We start from the raw sequence: 25,634 nt of genomic DNA, 5'->3' as shown, positions 1-25,634 counted from the left end.
AGTAGTTCACAGTCAGCACTGATCTTTTGATTAGAAACTACTATTCTTGATATACATGAAAGATTACTCCACATATGACAAAAATGTACGCACCAGATACTATGTGTATGCAGACAGCAGTTTTAATCAATATACAGTTTCAGATTGAAGTCATACCATCTGTGCGCAGCACTAGAGGGGTTGGTGAACCGAGAATTCTGGTGTTTGTTACAGTGCTGGTCACAACACAGGTGTAATTTCCTACATCCGATGGCTCCACTTTAGCTATGTAGAGATGCCCCGTCTCCTGAGACACAAATCGGCGACTGTCCTCTTGTACAAATGATGGATATTTATTGAAGATCCAAGCAAATGACAGTTCTAATTTGTGTTTAAAAAAAAAAAAAAAAAGAAAAAAAAAGAAATAGAAATGTAATATACACAGTCTACCTGATAGCACAAGAAGTTGGGCTTCATACTGGCAGGTACAATATTCTCGCAAATACTGGTATCTGAGTGTAGTTTGTTATGCCTCAGCCAGAAGGAATTGGCACCTTTACCTGGGACAATTTATATAGAAACACACCAGTATTTCTCTTCCCCATCACCTTCTATAGCTCCCAAACAGTCACAGGCAGGAAACCTTATATCTACTGCTTGAAATATGTTTTGCAGGGAGCAAACAATTTTTCACTTGAGTTTTGATTGACCTGCCCTGGTATTAAAATACCTTATAGCACTTGCCCTGCCTTTGCAAATGGAGATTATATCTCTCTGCACACAGCTCATTAGAAATCTATAGGTGTGCATGTAGTGATCATTTCAGTGTCGTTATCAAAAGAGAGAGTACGAATTTAACAATTCTTAGAACTAAATTCCAGCGAGTTCCAATAGAACAGGGAATCAGAAGAACAAAGTCACAACAGTGGAGATGATATGTATGGGAGAAGTTGGACTAAAGCATATTATTCTAAAATATTTATGTACGGAGTAATACAAAACAGACATCAAAATGGGATGGATTTCCAAATTATGTTTAATTTTCTTTTATTAAAATTTAAACTCCCTCCATTAGCAAAGTCATAGACAACGTTAACAGCAAGACCTTTTGCTTTGTATTGAGCCTGAATGTTGTTTTCAAGTGTCAGGCTTTTGTTATATTAGGAAACATTTATTACTGGAAGAATATACTCAGAGACCTAATGAACTTTTAGTATAAGTCTCTTTATATGACATAATCCCTCGCCTGAACAGAAAAGTTTTTCAGCATAACCTAAGGAGTGAATTTAAACCAGACTATTTATACATGTATAACCCCTGCAACCCTGTGTGGACATTTATTCCAGTGTAAGTGTCCCCACACAGCAGAGTTATACTGTAGCCCATGCAGCATTTAGAGCTTTAGCCTGTATCCTGTAAGACACTGGCTTCAGCAGTTAGCATAAGGCTTGAGGCCTATGAACTTTGTAGATGGATATTCAGATGTACATGCTGTATTATCTCTAAATATCTTGCTGGGTTAGAAGAACAGGGAGTACTTGTGGCACCTCAGAGACTAACAAATTTATTTGGGCATAAGCTTTCATGGGCTAAAACCCACTTCATAGGATGCACGCAGTGGAAAATACAGCAGGAAAATTCTATGATGTGTCATGCAGGAGATCAGACTAGCTAGTCACAATGGTCCCTTCCCACCTTAAAATCTATATATGGGCTAAAACTTACCTAAAAGAGCCTAGTTCTCCCAGGTTAAGGCAATGGGACTTTGATCATTACCTTCAAAGAGACCAGAGTTAGGTCAACATTGAGCGCCTTTGAAAGTGTCCCCCTCTGTATATTTAGCAATTGTTCCACAATATCATGTATCAAAATTCATGAGAAGTGGGGAAGAAGGGTAACCTGTGTCCATGAGGCATATAAAATAAGTGCCCCTTATTTACACGACAGGCCAGGAGACCAGAGTGGGGTGCAGGAGGCATAGCAAGGAACGCAACTACAAAGAGGGTGCAAAATATTATAAATCAGGCCATGCATCCCCACCTTATTTTATAGAAAAAGGGGACTAGATTAAACTCACTGTTGTGGAGTGCCTCACTCTGTGCCTGCTCAACTACCACATAGCATAAGTAAGCATGGCAGCATTGAGCCCAGACTACTGCTTTCTAAGACAAAGAGACATTCATTGTATGAGAGCAACGGAACTTTGATGACATTTATTCCCCTTCTGATAAGGTGGCTCTTTAAAACTTCTCTGACATTTACATATTTTCACATTGGCAATCTTCCTGTCGGGTTCAAGCTAGGCATAATGCGACCTTTAGAAGTGAAATGCAATGCTCCTCAGCTACACCTAAGGTACTCCCAAAAGGACTAAAGAGGGGTCCCAAAACTATGCTGACCCAAGGTCATCCGCACCTTTCCAGAAGCCGAAGGGTCGCATCAGTTTGCATACGGACGTGCTTAAAAAAATTAAAATAAAATAAACCAAACCAGTTCTGATTTTACAACAAGGAGCATAATACAACAGAAAAAAAAAATCAAACGGTATGTCCTTTTACCTATTTGATTTCTTCATTCCTAATTCTGCTTGAGCTGCCCTTTTTGCTCTGCCTTTTTATCCTCATACCATGTTTTCACCTTTTCCCTTCCTTCTCTCTGGTTTGAATTATTTTTTCTTTACCTCTCTTCCTCAATATGCTACACCATCCCTTTCTTACTGAGAGTCTTGAGTGTATTGCCTTCCAATATTTGTTTAAAACAGTACAGAAAACTCTGATGTTCCTTTGCTTATATAGTTTAATGCTGGAGATGGGCAAGAGACACAGATTTTAGATTAGACTCTTCAATTTACCCAGTGTTCTGGAGTGTATGCAAAAGTCCTAGGATGAGTTAAAATAGTGACATTTCTATAATTATTTTTCAAAAGCACCCTATGGAATTTTATAAGTAATTATATAATTGCTATAGAATTCTATAAGATTCATAACACTGATAAAAACAGCGTGACATGCTTTCTATAGAGTAATTCCTACAGAATCTTATTTCATTTCCATACAGCCCTATTGATTTCAGCCTTGTTAAATATTAACATTTTTCACAATAGGGAGGAAATAATTTCCAATGTGGGGAAATTTTTGTTTAATAAAAGATAGAAGCGTAAGTCTTCATTTTGTTAAAGCAACGAGTTTACTCTAACTTTATTATCACAGTCTAGCTCATTTTATACTGAACGCTGCAGAAATTAGATAATTAGCATGACATTGTAAAATCATTCTGAATAGTCTTTTCAGATATGATTGTTTCTCTTCAGCAGTTCGAGATACTAAACACTGCCACCTACATACAATCCTTAAAAGAAATGTTTAAAGTAAATTATAAAGCAGATTCTTTTGTAAAACTGTTTTTTGTTGACTCTGTTTTAATTAATCTGTTTTATTTTTCCTCCAGAAAAAGACACTAAAGCAAAAAATAAGGATCTGGATACATGGTGTAAAAAGCAGAGGCTTGATTCGGCTCTCGTTATCCTGGCATAAAGCAGGAGTAACTTCAGTCAAGTCAATAATTACTCCTGTGACGGAGGACAACAGTCAGGCCTAGTATATCCCAGTTTGATCAGACAGATAGACATTCTGCACCTCTACCTCGATATAACGTTGTTCTTGGGAGCCAAAAAATCTTACCATGTTATAGGTGAAACCATGTTATATCGAACTTACTTTGATCTGCTGGAGTGCGCAGCCCTGTTCCCTCGGAGCACTGCTTTACCGCATTATATCCAAATTTGAGTTATATCGGGTGGCATTATATCGAGACAGTGGTGTATGAATAAATCCTAGCTGCCCTTTCAATAGAAATTTTCATTGATTCTTTTAAAAATGAAGTACAACGTTCCTTTTCCCAGCACCCCATAGCTAGTATTTCATTTATATTTACAGTGCCTAACAAAACTGTATTTTTCCCCAATAAATTCATATTAAATAACTTGTTCTGTGACTTATTGCATTTGCTCTGCTTGCCTTTTGCTGCTCTTACTGTACCTCTAGTGACATAAAAATCTCTTCTTTCCTGCATCCTTTTTTAGGTTTCCTCAGAGATCCAATCCTCTGTTTTCAACCATAAAGTTTTTTCTTTCTTGCAACCACAAGGGGCATAAGGCATAGAGAATTATAGCTACTACTCAATTTTTAATTTTTATTTGTTTAGCTTGTGGCTTATTTCCACATTTTTTCTCCAAGTATGATAACTTCAGCCATTTTTTCAGCATTATTTATTCCTATTTTATTATTATTCATATTACAATAGCATTGAGAGGCCCCATCTGGGATCAGGTCCCCCTTTGTGCTAGGCACTGCATATCCATAATAGTTCAATTACAAAGCTTCCAAGTTTAAATGTATGCAGGCTAGAGAATTTAAAGATAAAATTGTCTTAATCAGCATAATATTTCTAGTCTAGCACTGTCACTTTCTGTCACTTAGGAACTTAAGAGTACAATTTTCAAAAGCACCAAAGTGATGGGTATGTCTGTAGAGCCATCAGGAAGTGAGATTGTAGAAGCTCATGTCTGCCTACCCAAGCTAGCTTTGATCTACTGTGAACAGCCAGGTTCTGAGTTCCAGGTGCCAACCCTATGCTAAGCTGGGCTCAGAAGACTAAGAAAGCAAGCTGAGGAAGTGACTGAAATTCCAGGTCAGTGTTTTAAGGCTGCGACATTCCCCAAGGTGCAATCTGGACTGATGGGTACCTCTTACCTTGGGTGCTTCTTACATTGCTTTGCTGTGAGAGCAACCACTGCTGGTCTGCTCACACATAGCCTCCAGCATGTAAATCATTTTCAGCTATATTTTATGAGTGCTATAATCAGCCACTTATGAATTACTTTGCAGGGTAACACGAGCAGACTCTCAGTCCCAGACCTTCCCCCAGAAACATGCATCTTGTACTGTCCAGCATTCTTCTGGACAATGCAAGCTCATATAAAATCTGTCATTTCATTAATAGAAAATAACAAGCATAAACTTTGTTATCACAAATGAAGTTTCCCAAATACATAATCCAAACACACACTGGTGTAGATAAAACAATAACAGAAATGTATTAACTACAGAAAGATAGATTTTTAAGTGATGATAAGTAATGAGCCTTAAAAGTCAGAACTGGCTACAAAGAAATAAAAAGGTAAAATGCAAACTAATACCTAATTTAACAAGCGAAGTGAATTCAAAGAAAAGGTTTCTCTTGCCATATATTTTAGCAGTCTTACTAGATAGAAACTTTTCAGCCAGGATCTCTCCCCAGTCTAATGATGCTTCCTTTATCCTTCAAGTGTTGTTGATGCCATGAGCAGAGATGAAGGGAAAGTTGATTTTGGGCCTCTGTTCCTCATTTTCATCCTTTTCCTCTTCTTTGAGAATCATCTCCAGGGTTCAGGAGATAAACAGTCTGGGGAGACAGGAACTTCCAACTGCTTCTTTGCCAAGATGTAAATTTCTTGCTCACAATCTTTTTCCTGCCAAAGAATGGCCACTTAAACAGGTGATAGCCCATTTGATTTTGTTGACACCAGGCTGAAGCATCAGTTTGCCTTTTGTCTCTGAGGGACTAGTTTGTGCCTGCTTTTCTAAGCTTGGAATGTGTCAGTTATATTATATAGTAAAATCTTATAACTTTACATACAATGTTGACGCGCATATTTTACCAGGACAATAATGATCAGCAGATTATGAGTTTTCAAAAGATAGCTCACAAGGCATACTTTGTACAAAATCCATTATAATTCTGTAAAAAAGGTGAGCATAGGAATAAAGATTGTTACAAAGGCCTTACTTAATTGTGTATTTAATCCACAAAGAGAACTAAAATGAGGCACCTGAATTTAGCACAATGCACCTAATTATCCTCTGCTCCCTTCGAAGCACTTTCAATAGGCTATTCTAGCCATGAATTTTCCATCTGGTACATAGCCATCTTTCCCATATGAGAATGTACCCAGACAAAAATTAAATAAATTATTTTTAAAAAAATTAAAAAGTTGTCTCTGGTTGGTTTCTTTATCTAACATCAACATAAGAATTACCATGGATCAGAATCATCTTGTGCCCAGTAACAAATGCTTTAAAGGAAGGTACAAGAAACCCCAGAGTAGGCAGATTGGGATAATTTGCCACTACACTTCCTCCCTCCCCCCACCTTGCAGGTGCAGACTGGCATGAGGTTTTATCTCCCTTCCAACATCTGTGTTTTTATTCCAGGTACCTCCACTATTTTCATATCACAACACTGTACTTTCAAGACCATATGTAGAAAGACTCATGATAGATTAAGGATGTGTGAGGTGCAACGCCCACATATCCTTGATGCAGCACAAGATGGATTGTAACAGAGGCATTTGGAAGACACAATGCACAGTAAAGAAACAGTCAATCCTTAGGGAATAGTAGATTTCACTATTTATCAGAAAGCAAGCTAAAATCCACAGCAAAATCAGGTCAGACCCGACACTTTTTCCTGTCTACGGATGCACCCATCTGTCTTTTACATTTGGCAGATGTTTTTCTGATGTTAACTGCATCATAATCACAGTGTTAAGTGGAGAAACAATAGGAGTCAGATTTTCCACATAAGCCAGCAACTGCAACTGGAATGGAGACCTCAGAAGAAACAAATTACATACAGAGATTGTGGAATCTCAGTCACTGGAGATTTCTAAGAACAGGTTAGACAAACACCTGTCAGGGACATTCTAGATAATACTTAGCCCTGCCTCAGTGTAAGGTCTCGGACTAGGAGGGACCTTGATAGGTCATCAAGTCTTACATTTCTATGATTCTATGATCTGCCTTCATATTTTTAGTTACTGGACTCAAGAAAATCTGACAGTATATTATTGCTGTAAAATACAATGCAAATTCCTACACACTTCCTGTAGTCATTATAGCTGTAGACCCAAATATGACACCCTATTACTTGCAGACATGAAGAAAAGGTGTTAATGAACTCATATTAGATCCCTACCACCATAGATGGGATATGTAAAGCGTAGTTATATGTAACTTCAAAACAGTTTTAATCCAGTTGAAAAACCTGTTAAGGCCACAGCTGATTCCACTGATACATTGTCAGGCTCTCTCATGTAACCTTCCTAAGGATGTGTGAAAATTGCCTGAAGGCCTAGAGTGGTGTCAACCAACTTGTCTGCATATCAGCTTGAAAGCACTGTATGACAAGTAGGCATGTGACAATTCCCCAAAAAGAGCCATATATGGGGAGTTTAATGTACCCATTCTACACACTACTCACATCATATCTCAATTGGAAGCTTATTTTATGTATATTTAGACATTGTATGATGAGGAACAATAGTAGTAGCAGGTTGCGTACTCAGTTTGTACTGCATAGTGGATAGATATGAATGTACATGAATTCATAGAATCATAGCAAGAGGTCATCTAGACCAACCCCCTGCACTTATGGCAGGACTAAGTATTATCTAGATCATCCCTGACAGGTGGTTGTGTAACCTGTTCTTAAAAAATCTCCAATGATGGAGATTCCACAACCTCCCTAGGCAATTTATTCCAGTGCTTAACCACCCTGACAGTTAGGAAGTTTTTCCTAATGTCCAACCTAAAGCTCCCTTGCTGAAATTTAAGCCCACTGCTTTTTGTCCTAAGAGGTTAAGAACAATATCTCTCCCTTCTGCTTGTAACAATCTTTTATGCACTTAAAAACTGGTATGTCCCCTCTCAGTCTTCTCTTTTCCAGACTAAACAAACTCAATTTTTTCAATCTTCCCTCATAGGTCACATTTTCTAGACCTTCAATCATTTTTGTCGCTCTTCTCTGGACTTTCTCCAGTTTGTCCACATCTTTCCTGAAATGTGGCGCCCAGAACCGGACACAATACTCCCGTTGAGGCCTAATCAGCGCAGAGTAGAGCAGAAGAATTACTTCTCATGTCTTGCTTACAACATTTCTCCTAATACATTCCAGAATGATGTGTGCTTTTTTTGCAACAGCGTTACACTGTAGACTTGTATTTAGCTTATGGTCCACTATGACCCCCAAATCCCTTTCTGCAGTACTCCTTCCTTGGCTGTCATTTTCTATTTTGTACGTGTGCAACTGATTGTTCCTTAATGCTTCTCCATTTGTAAGCTTTTGCACATACAATGTAGCATTTAGTCTGTCTGGTAGAAGGTTTAAATTTGTAATTTCCTACATATGAAGTACTAGTCTTTGAAATATTCTAGAAACTAGCTTTTTAATTCAGTGACATTTATGCACTGGTCAGTATCAGTGTTACAGATGGCAATACACTGCTTCCTACTGGGCTTCAATCAAAGTGCTCACTATTGAAAAAATGTCAATTTTGATACTAAAATATAGATCTTATTTAGCACAAATCTGCATAGTTGTACAACATGAAAAATGGCAGTAGTGGTGGTGCTAATGTTAACAATATACTTTGGGAATTTTAGCTCTTCAGGGAATTACAGAATAGGAAAACATGGAGGATACAAACCCCTTAAAGCTTATATCAAAGAGCAAAAGGCTCACCACAAACTTTGAAAAATGTGTTATTTGTCAAGAAAATCAAAAGAACGCAAGTATCAAAAGCCACCAGTGCTGGACGGAATTTTGTGCTGCTGTCAGCTGGAGCCAGGAGAGATGAATTGTATAGGCAGCTACTGAATGAGTTTAGATGATGTGACACCAACACCCTATCACAGGGGTTGCTTTCAGAAACACACAAGCAAGTTGAATTTGGCACGTCAGAGCTGTACTGAACTCAGGAAGAAAATTACTCTGAATCTGATCAGAGAGCAACATGCTCACCTACTTCTATAGCCACCAGAGCAAGCACGTCCTCCACTGACTGGTCTTGTTGCACTGCTTGCTTAAGAAAAACAACACACAAAAAGACAAGAAGCTTCATAAAATACAAACATATGAGAGAGCAACCAATTTAAGGGAGGCAGCACTTCAAGGAGGAGATGATGACATGATATGCAGAATATCTGCGGAAGACTTGATCGCTAAGGATACAGTTTATCACTCAACATGCCTTTTTTCCTACTCAGGTAAAACAAATCTTAAAGCAAAACTATTTAGTTACCCTACAACAATATAGTCACCTTATGATAATGCATTTTATCAGCTGATTGGAGAGGTAGACAATGATCTTAGGTACAACGAGAAGGCTCTTCTTCTTTCCAAGCTGCTACAAAACAGTAATGCCCCACTTCCCTCAGACAGAGAAACCACAAGCAATTCCAGTAGCAAATTACAGGCAAGATTAGAAAAAGACGGGTTCTGCAATTTCATTCCATAAACAGCATGGACAAGGCAAGTCTACCATTGTTCTATGTGGTGCAATAACATTAGCTGATGCTACCCTAGATGCAAGTAAATGAAGCAAGAACTTAAGTCATCCAAATGTTTTGTGGATGTTCTTCTGCTGAGTGAGCCTGATAAAGAGCTTTCAAATGAACAAGTGGTTTTATATGCTGCTGCTTCAATTCTTCAATCTGAAATAGACAAAATGAAAGCCTCCAAATATTATCCAAAGCCAGGTGACTGTAGTTTGCAGAGGTCAGCTACATTTGTGCCCCAAATGGTGCAAGTGTTTGATCTTTGGTTGATAGATCAAGAGGCATATAATTCAGCTAGCAATGAATATCATCCTTCAGAAAACATTCGGAGAATGTGCTTCTCAGCTGAGGAGTGCATAGTATTGAACAGTTCCGAAGTTACCACAGCACTGTACTGAAACAATCCATGAGCTGAGAGCATGCAGGAAAGAAACCACAGTGTACATGAGAGATTCCACAACTTTCGTACAGATGGAGACAAACTCCACATATTCTATGAATAGGCTGCTGAGTATTTGAGACAGGTCCTAAAAAGATCTGACAAAGTTAATTTTATAGTCAAAGTCCTTAAAATGTTTGAGAACAACCCTGTGAAAATTCTTCTATGACTATATGGTTCAAAATGTAACTGACTGTGCAGGAACACATCCAACACAAACATTCTTTCCTCCTGGAGACTTTTCCAATGGTAAAGTAGCAAAGTTCTTCACCCATTCAGGTGCTGAAGACCAAACCTTGTATAATACTCAAGAGGAAACAGACACAAGGATGCTTCTGCATGTTATATGTGCCAATATGGCTTTAGCATCTCTTGGTGTCAAAGGATCCATAGTAATTAGGTTACCTGATACATGTTTTAGTCCTTGATGTTAACTATTTTCCAAAAATGAAACATACGGACAATGTGGATTGAAACAGGCATCATTACCAGCATGACTGACAAATAACTTTTCAGACCTATGTATGCAATTTGTGATGCACTCACTCCTGACTTCTGCAACATACTTCATGCTGTACGTGCATTTCAAAGATTCAACCCTGTGTCATCCCTATCCAGCATTGAGAAAAAAAGTGTGTTTAATGTTGTCAAAACAATGGGATCTTACTGCTTCAGAGGTCTTGCCAAATTAGGGGAGAGTGTCGGACAAGCTGCAATTTCTGCTGCAAGGAACTTGGTAGCAATGCTGTATGACCCGAGTGAGAAAGAAAAGAAGACCAACAGAGACCTGAATTGCTTACACGACAATCTAGCCATCAAAAAGGACAAGTCACTGGCCAAACTCCCACCCGTGAGGAGAGTTTTGAAGAGCATGTCAAAAGAGCATCTTAGCAAACAAAGATTTGGATATCTTCACACAGATAAACCAGATATTGGATCACAATTGCAACACAGATGGAAAAACATGTGATGAATTACTTCCTGTATTCTTCAAGGACCCAGCGGCATCAGAACTTCTACAAAATCTTAATTATGCCTATGCCCATAGGGGTTGCTGCAATATTAACTGTGCCTGCAGTCAGAACAATGGTCCCTGCACAGAACTGTGTACATGCCAAGGCAGTGAAGACGTAGAACCCACACACTCTCCAGAGATTATAGTGATGAACAAGATGATGATGATGTCACCACCATTATTAGATTTCAATGATACCTGTACAAATTCTTATTAGATTTTAAGATTGTTGTTGCAATGCTTTGAGGTCACAAATAAACCAATTTTATGTCTTAAAATAATATATAGTCATTAAACTAACAGAAACTAATGTAAATATCAAAAAGTCATTTTAACATAGTGATAATGTCATTGTTTATCCCCATTTCTACGGTAAAGGCACTACTCGACAGATCCACATCATACTTCATCTCAAAGTAGACATAATAAGCTTTCAAATGATGTATGATGTGTGAGTAGAAGGGTTACCAGTCATGTCTGCCACTTGCCTAAATGAGATGCCCTGAGTAACTGCACATATGACAAGGACTCACAATAGGCTGAGTGCAAACAAAGAGTATTTCCAATCAGGGCCTGATACTGGATTCCTTGAGCACTCATAACCCTTAATGACAGAAAAAGGAAAACAGACCCAATTAATTTTAGTTGGAAACTGAATTAGCAGCTCTGTGGGGCTTCCAGAATTGTTCTCATGCATGTGGTTATTTTATCAACAATAAAGTGAAACAGGAACCATTACTGGATACCATCCCCACTCACATCTACCAAATAGAAACCCCTGTGCAGTGTTCTCAAAAATTACCTTTTTAGGAACAAAAGGGGCACAGATTAAGTGGATAAAATAATTGCGGCCTTTCCCCTTCTCATTACATTTGTACAAATTAAATGTGGAGTCTTTTTTTTTAAAGCCTAACAACATTATTTATGCTGCCCACTTCTTTTGGTTGATTTCAGTTACATTTTGATTTAGATTCATAGACTTTAGGGCAGAAAGGACCATTGTGATCATCTAGTCTGACCCCCTGCACGTCACAAGCCACAGAACCTCATCCATACACTCCTATAATACATCCCATAACTTCTGGCTGAGTTATGGTGACCAGACAGAAAGTGTGAAAAAACAGGATGGGGGTGGGGTGTAATAGGAGCCTATATAAGAAAAAGACCCAAAAATCGGGACTGTCCCTATAAAATTGGGACATCTGAGTTACTGAAGTCCACAAACCATGATTTAAAGACATCAAGTTACAAAGACTCCACCATTTACTCTATTTTAAACCAGTATATGACCATGCCACATGCTGCAGAGGGCTATGAGAGGGACGAGGCAGAGTGGACGGTGGGGTCTTGGGAGGCAGGACCATGGTTCGAGTACCAGTGCCGCCCCCGCTCCCTCCGAGTTCCTAACTCTGTTTCCCTCAATCCTGCCCAGTATTTATCCTCCGATGTATTTACTGAGCCCCACCCTCTCTCTCCTCAGGCTTTGTTTTGTCAGGCTAAAAACAAGCCAAGGTCCCTAAGTCTTATCTAGTAGAATAGATTTTCCATTCCTCTGATCATTTTAGTAACCCTTCCCTCTATTGCATGATGGAAATTCGTATCTGATCATGCTGTTTCCAACTACACAGAATATGGAAATTGTACACAAACTCCCCAGAGTACCAAGGAAATGTTTTGATTTGAAACTAATGTAAATCATTAATCTTTCTGGCATAAAAAGTGAATTGTTTTGCAGATAAAATATAAAAGATGAATTTTCAGCACGTTATGCAGATTATTAGGCATGCAACTCCCATAAAAACAAAACAATGAAAGTTGTTTGAGCAATTACCCATGTAAACTGTTGAATGTTTAACCCTAAATTCTTAGTAAGAATGTTGAAATGAATTTTTTGGTTGAAATTGAGTCTTTTGCTTCAAACTAAAGTGTTATGTGAAGTGAAATTGAACAAATAATCCAGCCTCATGTCTGATCCTGGGGAAAAGAAGGAGTTGATCTTGATTTTCCAGTAGCAGCACTACCCATTTGACCTCTAGCACCTCCCCACTCATTCATAAATGGGTAACACCACACTCGTCTCTTCAGAGCTTTTTTAGTGTATTTATCTGGTGCCATAATATAAAACATCATAACTGTATTCATAAAGTGTCCAGTCCACACCTCCAAGCACACAGTGTGCTCCAAAAAGAGCTAGAACACAAAACTATCAAGAACAATTAAGATATCCAATAAAATACAGTCAAATGAAATACTAACAAGAAAGCCAAAGCATGGGCACAATACACATCCCGCCAAGGCACTTTAAAAGAGATCAGGATTTAGGAAACTTCTTTTAGCTCACACCAAAAGTAACTTAAACCTAGTTAGAAAAAGCCAGGGAGAGGGTAAGCTCAAATTGCAGTGAAGAGATGGGCAATTTCCAGAGACAGGATTCTGCTTGCACATGGGATAATGCAGAGGTTGTGATGTGATTCGACCAAGTGCCTATGTGAGCCCTTCACAAAACAGACACTGCTAGAGCGCCCCTGATACTTGACAGAATACTAGATAGTTCCTGCTCTGATTTGCTCACAGTCTACATAGACAAGACAGAAAGAGGACAGGGGAAAGGGGCATAAAAGGAATAGTTTGCAAATGTTAAGTTAGTGCCATGGATTTTTTGTTTTTATTTCCTTTTTTAATTTTCTAGGTTGGGTTTTGTTGGGAGTGGATTAGCTACACAGAAAGACAGAAAGAAAGGGGGGCAAGGGAGAATAGGTCTCAGGGGAAGAAGAAGGGCAAGTGAAGTGAGGCTAAGCTGAAAAGACTGTGAGGGAAGGATTTGGAGCAGACAGCCAATTAGCACAGAGGAGATGAACAGTTCATAGTGAAAACTGTAGAAAGCAGCCTGATGACATCATCACTGTCCTTCTGTCCCTGTTGCAAAACTCTTCTAAGGCCTGGTCCACACTACGCAGTTAAATCGATTTAAACAGCGTTAAATCGATTTAACGCTGTACCCGTCCACACTACAATGCACTTTAAATCGATTTTAAGGGCTCTTAAAATCGATTTCTGTACTCCTCCCCAACGAGAGAAGTAACGCTAAAATCGATATTACTATATCGATTTAGAGTTAGTGTGGACGCAAATCGACATTATTGGCCTCATTCTTTTACAGTAGCTACCAACAGTGCACCGCTCCAGAAATCGACGCTAGCCTAGGACCATGGACGCACATCGCCGAATTAATGTGCCCTAGTGTGGACGCATAAAATAGACTTTATAATATCGGTATTATAAAACCGGTTTTAGTTAATTTGAAATTATGCTGTAGTGTAGACGTACCCTAAGACCAGTTCTGCGTCTGCTCTAGAAGGATAGATTTGCTTAGCAAAAGCAGCTGAAAAAATTGAGGGGGGGGCACTCAGTAATAATAGAATATTACATTCCCACCCCCCTAAAGGTTTCTTAAAACCTTCAAAGAGCAGCATGTGGCTGCAATTAAAAATAATAATACATGTCTATGCTCTCCCTCATTACACATTTATCTTCAAGAACCGTCTTTTCATTCATTTAGCATATTTATTAATGCTCATATGCATATAACACAAGGTAAGTAAAAATCCAAACAACATAAGCACTTGGCAATTTGGCACCACTTGTTCTCCTTTGCCTCTTCAGACACATGGGGATTTGATAATTAGCTAGCATTCGTTTAAAACTGAATGACCACAACAATGTTCTTTCCTTGTATTCTAAGGGTATGTCTACACTACAGGATTATTCTGATTTTATATAAACCGGTTTTGTAAAACAGATTGTATAAAGTTGAGTGCACGCGGCCACATTAAGCACATTAATTCGGGGTTGTGTGTCCATGTACCGAGGCTAGTGTCGATTTCTGCAGTGTTGCACTGTGGGTAGCTATCTTGTAGCTATCCCATAGTTCCCGCTATCTCCCCCGCCCACTGGAATTCTGGGTTGAGATCGCAATGCATGATGGGGCAAAAACAGTGTCGCAGGTGATTCTGGGTAAATGTTATCACTCAAACACTCCTCCATGAAAGCAATGGCAGACAATCATTTCACGCCCTTTTTCCCCTGGATTGCCCTTGCAGATGCCATAGCATGGCAACCATGGAGCCTGTTTTGCCTTTTGTCACTGTCACCATGTGTGTACTGGATGCTGCTGACAGAGGCAGTACTGCAGTGCTACACAGCAGCATTCATTTGCCTTTGCAAGGTAGCAGAGATGATTACCATCCCTATTGCACCGTCTGCCATTGTAAATTGGCAATGAGATGATGGTTATCAGTCATTTTGCACCATTTGCAACTGGAAATTGGCGATGATGGTTATCAATCATTTTGTACTGTCTGCTGCTGTCATCGGTGCTCCTTGCTGAGGTCGGCTGGGGGCGCATGGACAAAAATGGGAATGACTCCCTGGGTCATTCCCTTCTTTTATGTTTTGTCTAAAAATAGAGTCAGTCCTGCCTAGAATATGGGGCAACTCTACTAGAGAGCCAGAGAGCACAGCTGCTCCAGGTCAGAACCCCAGAGATCCCGTAGAAATGATGAGCTACATGCCATTCTAGAGAGTGCCCCTGCAACAATCCCACTCGTTGCTTTCCCCTTCCCCCAACTCTCCTGGGCTACCGTTGCAATGTCCCCCCATTGTGTGATGAAGTAATAAAGAATGCAGGAATAAGAAACACTGACTTCTAAGTGAGATAAAATGAGGGGGAAGCAGCCTTCAGCTGCTATGACAGTCCAGGCAGGACATTAAGGGGTGAGGGGGAGAGGAGCGCAACCTCCCGTTGCTATGATAGTCCAGGCAGTACAGAATCTTTTCTTTAGACACGAAAGGGGGCGGGGGGCTGATGGAGCTCAGGCTCCAGCTGCTATGAGGAGGACGGTTACCAAGCATTTTGTACCATCTGCCAGGAATGACAGGGAGTCATTCCCATTTTTACCCAGATGCCCCCGGCCGACCTCACCAAGCCCAGCCAGGAGCACTCATGGGATGATGATAGGTTTCCACCATATTGTACCATCTGCCATCAGGAAAGGAAGGGGAGGGGATGCTGCTGTTCAGCGCTGCAGCACCGCGTCTACTAGCAGTGACATTGAAAAATGGCAAGAAACGATTTTTCCCCCTTTTCTTTCATGGGGGGGGGAGGGGTAAGGTAAATTGACGAGATATACCCTGAACCACCCCGGACAATGTGTTTGACCCTACAGGCATTGGGAGCTCAGCCAAGAATGCAAATGCTTTTCAGAGACCGTGGGGACTATAGGATAGCTCGAGTCCTCAGTACCCCCTCCCTCTCTCCATGAGCGTCCATTTGATTCTTTGGCTTTCCATTACACTTGTCACGCAGCACTGTGCTGAGTCCCTGCTGTGGTCTCTGTCTATCATAGCCTGGAGATTTTTTCAAATGCTTTGTCATTTCGTCTTCTGTAACGGAGCTCTGATAGAACAGATTTGTCTCCCCATACAGCGATCAGATCCAGTATCTCCCGCACGGTCCATGCTGGAGCTCTTTTTGGATTTGGGACTGCATTGCCACCCGTGCTGATCAGAGCCCCACGTTGGGCAAACAGGAAATGAAATTCAGAAGTTCGCGTGGCTTTTCCTGTGTACTTGGCCAGTGCATCCGAGTTCAGACTGCTTTCCACAGCAGTCACAATGGTGCACTGTGGGATACCGCCTGAAGGCCAATACCGTGGATTTGCGGTCACACTAACCCTAATCCGACATGGCAATACCGATTTCAGTACTACTCCTCTCGTCGGGGGGTGGGGGGGGAGTACAGAAACCGGTTTAAAGAGCTCTTTATATCAATATAAAGGACGCTGTTGTGTGGACGGGTGCAGGGTTAAATCGGTTTAACTCTGCTAAATTTGGTTTAAACGCGTAGTGTAATCCAGGCCTAACAGAAGGAATGAGATCTGTGAGTTTTCAGTGCTTCCACTGCAATCATTTAGATGCAGGCCAGGAGTGAAAAATCCCACAGAGGGATGAAACTTGTGACCTTGTAACATAAAAGCGCTCCTTAGCTGACAGGTTAAATGTTCCTTGCCACACGGAGAGAAACTAAAATGCTAATGAAAAGGTCTAACAAAATGCTTTTATACATTTGGGTTTTACCGCTGAATAAAAACCCAATTTCATTTACTTTGTAGCTGTGAGGGGATGATGTACTAGTTTCTCTTTATCGCATTTCTGAATTGTTTCAGACTAGCAACGCCATTCAAAAATGAACTGACTGAGCATATTATTCTCTCTTTTGTGTAAACTTTTAGGGTAAGAAACTGCTTCAGAAAGCAATATTTAAACACATAACCATTAGCCATATCTATTTCAAATGACAAATTGTTCTTTTAATCACCTCCATACAATTTTATATTTTAATTGCTCCAAGTGTCGTCGGTTTTTTTTTGTTTAAAATAACTCTGTTGTGCTTTTTCAATGGTTGAAAGTATTTCAAATTACTTCCTGACTATAATAATTTTGAAGATAAAAAAAGACAATGGTTGGATCATTCCTCAGCTAAACTACATCTGATTTCTTATTAATGTTACATGTTAGTTGTATAAACTAATGAAAATTATCTAAGGGTAAATTTTCAAAGTACTGCTGTAGTATTTAATAGGACTCACAGGGCAAACGTCATTTAATAATCCTGTATTGATTTAATAGGACTTGCTTGGCATAACCCCAATAAAAACACAAACTGTATCCACTATTTTACTCACCAATGGCAACTGATGCCCTAAAATCACTGGTAGGGCTGCAGGCAGTAAGCTATTCAGTCCTAACCTTCCGTGTGGAAAGAAAAAGACTGGCGCACTGTACCAGAGTGTTTGAAGGGGGTGAGGGAAGCCAAAGCAATCTGCAGGGGGATAAGGGATGTTGGTGGGAAAGTGGGAAGAAAAATGGGTACCTTTTCCCACGTTCCCTCCCTTTTCAAACAGAAAAAAACAAGGATGCTTTACAGCAAAGGGCAGGACAGGAGAAAACGGTTTTTATTTGACTTCCCTTTTGTGTGATCCCTTCACTGTTCTCTCCAATTCCTCTCCCCCTCCAACCCAGCTCTTCCTATACAGCCTTTCATTCTTCCCCACCCTGCCCTCAATAAACATCCCAAGCTCAGAAAACTAGCCCACAGCCTCAGAACTCTTCATCCTTCTACCTCACATCCGCCACCCTCAGGAGCCCCTGTCATAAACAGTTATTAAGGGATAATGTCTCTTTCACCTGTAAAGGGTTAACAAACAGTGAACCTGGAACACCTGACCAGAGGACCAATCAAGAGACAAGATACTTTCAAATCTCGGTGGAGGGAAGTCTTTGTTTGTGTGTTCTTTCCTTGTCCGTGTTCTCTCTGGGTTCTGAGAGGGACCAGACATGTAAGCAGATTCCTCCAATCTTTCTGAAAAAAATCTCTTCTGTTCTAATTTTAGTAAGCACCAGGAAAAAGGCAAGTTTAGTCTTCTGATTGTTTTCTGTATTTGCAAATGTGTACTTTGCTGGAAGTATTTTAAAATTGTATTTTTGCAGGGGGGAGGCTTCTCTCTAGTGTCTATAAGCTGAAAGACCCTGTAATACACCATCTTGAGTTTACAGAGATGATCTTTACTCTTTCTTTCTTTTATTAAAAGTTTTCTTTTTAAAAGACCTGATTGATTTTCTCCTTCTTAAGGCTCAAAGGAAATTGAGTCGGTATTCGCCAGGGAATTGGTGGGAGAGAGGAGGAGTGGAGGTGGAATTCCTCTGTGTTTTAAAATTCAAGGAGTTTGAATCACAGTGATCTTCCAGGCTAACTCAGGGAGGGGAAGCCTGGGAGAGGCAATGGTGGGGGAAAGGGTTTACTTTCCTTGTGTCAAGATCTAGGGGATCTGGGTCTTGGGGTCTCCAGGGAAGGTTTTGGGGGGACCAGAGTGTACCAGGCACTGTAAGTCCTGGTTGGTGGCAGCCTATTAGATCTAAGTTGGTATTTAAGCTTAGAGGAGTTCATGCTGGTACCCCATCTTTTGGACTCTAAGGTTCAGATTGGGGATTTATACCATGACAGCCCCACACTCCGACATCTCAGAAATCATCTCTACTTGCTCCAGCAGCGAAGAATTCAGGGAGCAGGCATCAGGCAACATGTGCCGGGGAGACCCTGTGGTCTTCCTCGCTGTGGCTACAAGGATCCCTGTACATATCCCCTAATGCCTGCTCCCATGGAATTAGCCCCACTGCTTGCCTTCTTCCTCAGCTTTGTGCAGCTTGTGCTACTGGGACTCTTAACTACCCATCTCTAGTTGGAACCCTGTATATTGCAGTCTCCAGGGACTGAATCAGCTCGTGCCACCAGCACTCCCCTCAATGGCAGCAGGTGGTACTACACCCCGGAGTGCACACTACACAGTGTCTCCAGAGTATCTAACAACATCCAGTGTTCAAAAATCATCAGTTAAGCACCACAAAAATCATTAGATGGGCTTAAAAAATTGAGATTTCAATACAATAATATATTTTGGGGTTTTTTGGTTTGCATTCTGGTTAGCAACAGGAGTGCACTGAGGTTATATTTTCAATTTTCTCAACAAAACACAAAGATTAGAAACTTGCTTTACTTTTTTAAAATGAAAACTGAAATTCTCGTGTAATCATTTGACTCCAGGAGGTGGAGCCTTAACTACAACAAATAGTGTGAGACTCCCAATAACATCATGAGAGTTGGCAACACTGGGCATTATTGGTGAGCCTTAGCACCATCAATCTCTAATGTCCCATCGATCCACAAAAGCATCCTTCACCATCTATGCACAAAATCCAAACAACGTCTTATGAAAAGCATGGAATGTGGGGTATCTAACAAGTCACATATTCCTTTGTGCAATGTGAGAGCAGAGATTTTACATCAAACATTTTTATATTAATGTACAAAATGGCCTCTGTGAATTTCAAATTTTGTGAAGCATTTAAAACAGTGTTACCGTCTAGTCCTGTTCTCCCAAAATTGAAATACTCATCTTGCGTCATAAGCTCTTATAGACAGGGAATGCATCTCTTATGAGTGTAGAAAGTGTCTAGCACATAGAATAATAGGATCATAGAAATGTAGGGCTGGAAGGGACCTTGAGAAGTCATCAAACCCAGCCCATTACATTGAGGCAAATATACTGAGTCTACCTAGAGCAACCGTGAGAAGTGTTTGTTCTTAAAAACCGAAGGGGATTCCATAACCTCATTTAAGCCTATTCCAAAACTTAACTTATCTTAGAGTGAGAAAGATTTTTCTAATATCTAAACTAAATCTCCCTTGTTGCAGATTAAGTCTATTACTTTTTGTCCTACCTTCAGTGAACATGGGGAACAATTGATCAGTATCCTTTTTATTACACTCCATCACATATGTGAAGACCTGTTAGGTCCCCACACAACCTTCCTTTCTACAGACTAAACATACGCAGGTGTTGGGGTTTTTTTAACCTTTCCTCATAAATCAGTTTTTTTTGAACTTTTTATTATTTTTGTTGCTCTCCTTTAGACTCTCTCCAATTTATCCATATCTTTCCTAAAGTGTGGTGCCCATAATGGTACATAGTACTCAAGCTGAATCCTCACCAGTGCCGAGTAGAGTGGGACAATTACCTCCTGTGTCTTACATAGGACCCACCCCAGAATGCTATCAGCCTTTTCACAATTGCATCACATTGTTGACTCTTATTCAATTTGTGAACCTCTATAATCACCCAGATGCTTTTCAGCAGCACTACTGTCTAGCCAGTTATTCCCCATGATGTGATTGTGCATTTGCTTTTTCCTTCCTAAGTGCAGTACTCTGAATATGTCTCTACTGAATTTCATCTTCCTGATTTCAGGCCAATTTTTCAATTTGTCATGATCATTTTGAATTCTAATTCTGTTCTCCAAAGCTCTTACAACCCCTACTGGCTTGGTGTAATCCACAAATGTTACAATCATACTCTCCACTCCATTATCCAAGACATTAATGAAAATACTGAATCGTATTGGATCTTGGACTGAACTGTGCATTCAGACAGGCACTCAGATACCACAGAATATGCTCTGAGAAGAAAGTCTGGGATATATACACAAACCTTAGCACACTCAAAACCACCTTCACCAAATAAGGACACTCCACCAGAGAAGTAGATTGCATCAAGGGACAAGCCACCCAAATACCCCAAGACAACCTGCTTCAGTACAGAAATAAAGCCCCCCTGACCATACACTCCTAGTTGTCACCTACCACTCCACAATGGAACCTATAAGGGTTGTCATGAAACAATTACATCCCATACACATTGGTGACCCCATCCTGAAAGAAATCTTTCCTAACTCTTCACTTCTGGCCTTCACCAACCCCCCGAACTCTCCAAGCTTATCATCAGAAGCAAGCTCCCCACATACCAGGACATATTAACTCAAAGCAGCACCAGACCCTGCCAGAACAATAGGTGCAAAACCTGCAGACTTATCTCTACTGCTACAATGATCAACACCCCCTATTACTCACCTTTCGAGATCCCTGGGTCTTACGCTTGCCTGTCACAACATGTGGTGTACCTCATCCAGTGCACTAAATGCCCTAATAGCAACTATGCGGGTGCAACCAGACAAATAACTATGCTCTCGAATGAGCTCACACAGGAAAATGATAGAAGACAAAACCACTGGGCTTAGACGACTCATGGGAGGGATAAAAAGGGGGACACCAACTAAAGGGGGACAACTGACGTCCCCACGTGACTCCTCCCTGCCCTCCCGCCAGCCCCTGTGCTTTCCCCATCCCCTCCCTGGAGGGGCTCTGTCCTCCCGCTGCGCCCGGTACAGACTTCTGCAAACAGTGTCTCCAAACCGCAGCGGTGAAAGGAGCAGAATGTGGGGCTGCCGGGTGGCCCCATGCCAGCAGCTCCTCTGACATGGCCTGTACCACCCCCAGCCCTTCCACAAAGCTGTGCATCCTGGGGTCTGTGCAGCCCTGCTGGAGGACAGGGTTGAGGACAGTACTGGAGCAGCCGCGCTGGAGGACCGGCTGGCATGGGGCGCTGACTCCTGGGAGCAGTGGCTGCACGCTTAGCTCCTGTCGCTGCTGTCGTTCCTGGGAGAGTCCTGCAGTTCAGGTCAGTGGTGAAAGGAGCAGTAGATAGGGCAGCCCGATGGCCCCACACTGGCAGCAGGTCCTGCTTGGCTGTACTACCCCCAGCTGTACCCTCTGGCGGGGCTGTGCAGACCCCTGGAAATGTAGCTTTGTGGAAGGTCTGGGGCCAGTACAGTCGCACCAGAAGAGCTACTGGCTCTGCCTGTGGGTGCACACTATTTACAAACCGGACAGTCTCTACGCAAAAGAATAAATGGACACAAATCTGACATCAGGAATTATAACATTCAAAAACCAGTAGGAGAACACTTCAAACTTCCTGGTCACTCACTAACAGACCTAAAAATGGCAATTCTTCAACCAAAAAAACCTTCAAAAACCGACTCCAACGTAAAACTGCAGAACTGGAATTAATTTGCAAACTGGACACCATCAAATTAAGCCTTTATAAAGACTGGGAGTGGCTGGGTCATCACAAAACCTAAACCTAATTTCCCCCATACTAATTTCCCCCTACTGTTACTCACATCTCCTTGTCAACAGTTTGAAATGGGCCACTCTCATTATCACTACAAAAGTCATTTTTCCTCCCTTAGTATCCTACCGTTAATTGAACTGTCTCGTTAGACTAACCTCACATTTGGTAAGGCAACTCCTGTCTTTTCATTTATTTATACCTGCTCCTGTATTTTCCACTCCATGCATCTGATGAAGTGAGTTCTTTTCTAGCCCATGAAAGCTTATGCACAAATACATTTGTTAGTCTCTAAGGTGCCACAAGGACTCCTTGATGTTTTCACTTTTCACAAAGTGATCATTCTGTATCTGCCTTATTGGTCCTCATCCTCAAAGGAAACCCGCACAACATTTTCAAAACATGAGCCTGACAACTTAAATTAATTACTCTGTGAGACACTAAAAATCATAACCTGAACAGAGACCCTGAATTTATGGCTTATTACAACAATCTGTAGCCCACTAACTCCCTCCTTTTGTCCCATGACTGCAGAGGTGTTAATGGGCCACTCTACCTTGAATGGACCCTTACAATATGTGCTAACCACTCATGCTAAACAATCTCTTTCACTTTGCATTTTGCTGTGAATTCCTTTCCCAGACCTGAAGCAGAGCTCTGCCTGGCTCAAAAGCTCTTCTCTCTCACCAACAGAAGTTGGTCCAATAAAAAGTATTACCTCACCCACCTTGTTCTCTCTAATAGGTGCAACCATCATTCAAATTAAGATGATGATGATTTTGGTCAGATTTACTTTCAGTTCTACCCAGCGTACAGTTTTGTCAAAAGAAAAAAGATGAAAGATTGCACTAGTGCAAGGGAAGAACACAGCCAGGGCCGGCGTTTCCATTGAGGAGAACTAGGCAATCGCCTAGGGTGGCAGGATTTTGGGGGGGCGGCATTTTGCTGGGGGGGTGGTGGTATGCGGCTGTGGTGGACCTGCCGCAGTGGTGCCTGCGGAGGGTCTGTTGGTCCGCGGCTACGGTGGAGCTGCCACAGGCATGCCTGTGGACAGCCCGCTGGTCGCGTGCGGCTCCGGTGGACCTCCCAGCAGGCACAGCTGCGGCAGCTCTACCAGAGCTGCTGACCAATGGATCCTCCTCAGAAATGGCTGCGGCAGGTCCACCGGAGCCATGGGAGTGGCGCGTGGGGAAATGAAATGGCTGTGCGCCTAGGGAAAAACTCTAGCACCGGTCCTGAACACAGCTAGAGTGCGTCTGAGGAGTTATTTCTCTTTGTCAACACTGATTTGTGGCTGGTGAGGAGAAAAAAATGCGACACATAGAATCAATGTAAATTCCAGCTGTGAAGGTGTATTATTGTACCTTATATGGGCCAATATAAATTTCTCTTGGGTCCCATTTGATTTCAGGTTGTCATCTGAAATTTGTGCAAATGATGATGATACTATCAGGGTCACCGCAATTTACATTTTTAAAGTATTTTTCTACATGGCAGAAGCAGACCTGCTAAAGAAGTGCTACAGAACACAGTTTTTAAGGCCTTGGTCTTTCATTTTACTTGGCCTTTGATTACTCAATTTACTACACTGGATGAGCATGCAATTGAGCCAGGGGGTGCCCCAAGTCATGATTTGTATGTGCCAAGTGCAATTTATTCTAAAGTTGGGTGAAAAATTGGTTACAAGGGTGTAAGTGTGTGTGTGCAGAGTCAGGCCAACTTGCAGCTAGCTGAATGTTTGACCCTTTATAGCCCAAATAACAGTAACAGAATCTGCATTGAATTCTGCAGTTCTATTGCACATGCATACATGCACACACAAAAAGGTCTGATGTGTTTAACAAATTCAACAAAAATATTGTACTTTGTTGCAAAATGGTATCTGAGCATTCAAAAGTTAGGTAAAATAAAGGTATGAAAATATTCCTGACACATACTTACTCAGCACAGGAGAGTTTTCACACTATTTTATTCATAAAGAAGTATTTTGTTGGAACTTATGGATCTCCAAATGGCAATATCAATTTGCATGTGAAAATACTAATTTGCAACAGACATGACATTATTCATTGAACGATTTATTACACTGACTAATGAGCGGTAAATTATCTATTTTAAGTGATCTCAAGTCATTTTGAACTGACAGGCCAAGTCTTTAAAATAATGAGCCATGAGCGAGAATGATCAATATCATTCAATATACATTCATTTATCAATTAAGACTTCATCTATTGGTGCTGGAAGTGAGACGCAGGGCAAACTCGTACTTGCCTTATTCACAAGTGTAGTCCCGTTGGCAGAGTCTGAATTAAGAACAGTGCCTTCAAAAGGGCTAATCATGTGAGTAAGGCAACTGGAATTTAGCCCTAAAAACTGTACGCACAAAAGTATTTGATAACGATAATAATGTTTTAGCATTTTAGCAGCCCAGTGGATTAAAGTAACAGCAACTGCTGTTGAAATGCTAATTTGAGATCATGATCAACAAACCGCCCACCCACCATATGCAATCAAATGCCTCAGGATCCCAGAGGTATCAGCCGGTCTCTCTTAGTTATGCCACTGCCTGCAAGGCAGAAACATCTGCCCCGAGGCTAATGAATAAAACTGTCAGTACCCTCTTGTATACAATTGTTGGTTCAATTATGTTTGTAATGTATTCAAGTTGTCTTGGGTTACTCACATCCTCCATATGTTAAATATAATTTGTGCAGATATAGCAATAAAAAGGTTATGCAGAATTATTGAGACTCCTTTCCCTCTCCTCCAGCATAAGATCTTAAAGTCTGCCTTTTCCACCCAAGTATGTACTTCTAGAACAGTTTAAGCAGGGAACAAAACTAATCTTCCTTTTTAAAAATTACAAGTTAACTTCACAAAATAAGATGTGTATGTTCAGTTTGTTGACACTACCTCGGTTTCTGACTGGGTCACAGCAATTCTGCCAATCTGACTGGGACAACGTGGAAAGATCCTGCTAAAGAAACTGCAGCAGCACTACCAATATCATAGGGAAAGGCAAAATGCAACTCCTGGTTCATAAAGATGATATGTGCAGGGGAGGAGGAGAGTGAGAATGATAAAAGCAGATAGAAAAACTCTGGCAGCACACCTTCTGCAGGGACTACCTTACCTCCCACTTTAAATCGCAAGACCGAGGAGTAACTCCAATGAGGTCACATCCTGTATCCTAGCTCCCAAGCTGAGACAGAGTCACGGCTCTTGTACATACCTGGCAGGGTGAG

General features: G+C 41.0%; 1 protein-coding gene across 2 annotated transcripts in view; it reads right to left on the bottom strand.

The window, feature by feature from the left end:
• Window positions 1-25,634, bottom strand: part of CNTN3 (contactin 3) — a 251,644-nt gene that overhangs the window by 78,555 nt on the left and 147,455 nt on the right. For both annotated transcript variants that reach the window (XM_030570435.1, XM_030570436.1), the window contains exon 4: window positions 157-360. In XM_030570435.1, coding sequence (XP_030426295.1) covers window positions 157-360 — 204 coding nt within the window. The remainder of the gene's footprint in view (window positions 1-156; window positions 361-25,634) is intronic.

The sequence above is a fragment of the Gopherus evgoodei genome, chromosome 7, assembly GCF_007399415.2.
Source record: "Gopherus evgoodei ecotype Sinaloan lineage chromosome 7, rGopEvg1_v1.p, whole genome shotgun sequence".
Taxonomy (NCBI): domain Eukaryota; kingdom Metazoa; phylum Chordata; order Testudines; family Testudinidae; genus Gopherus; species Gopherus evgoodei.
Note: the sequence above shows the minus strand (reverse complement) of the source record. Positions and strands in the feature narration are given on the sequence as shown.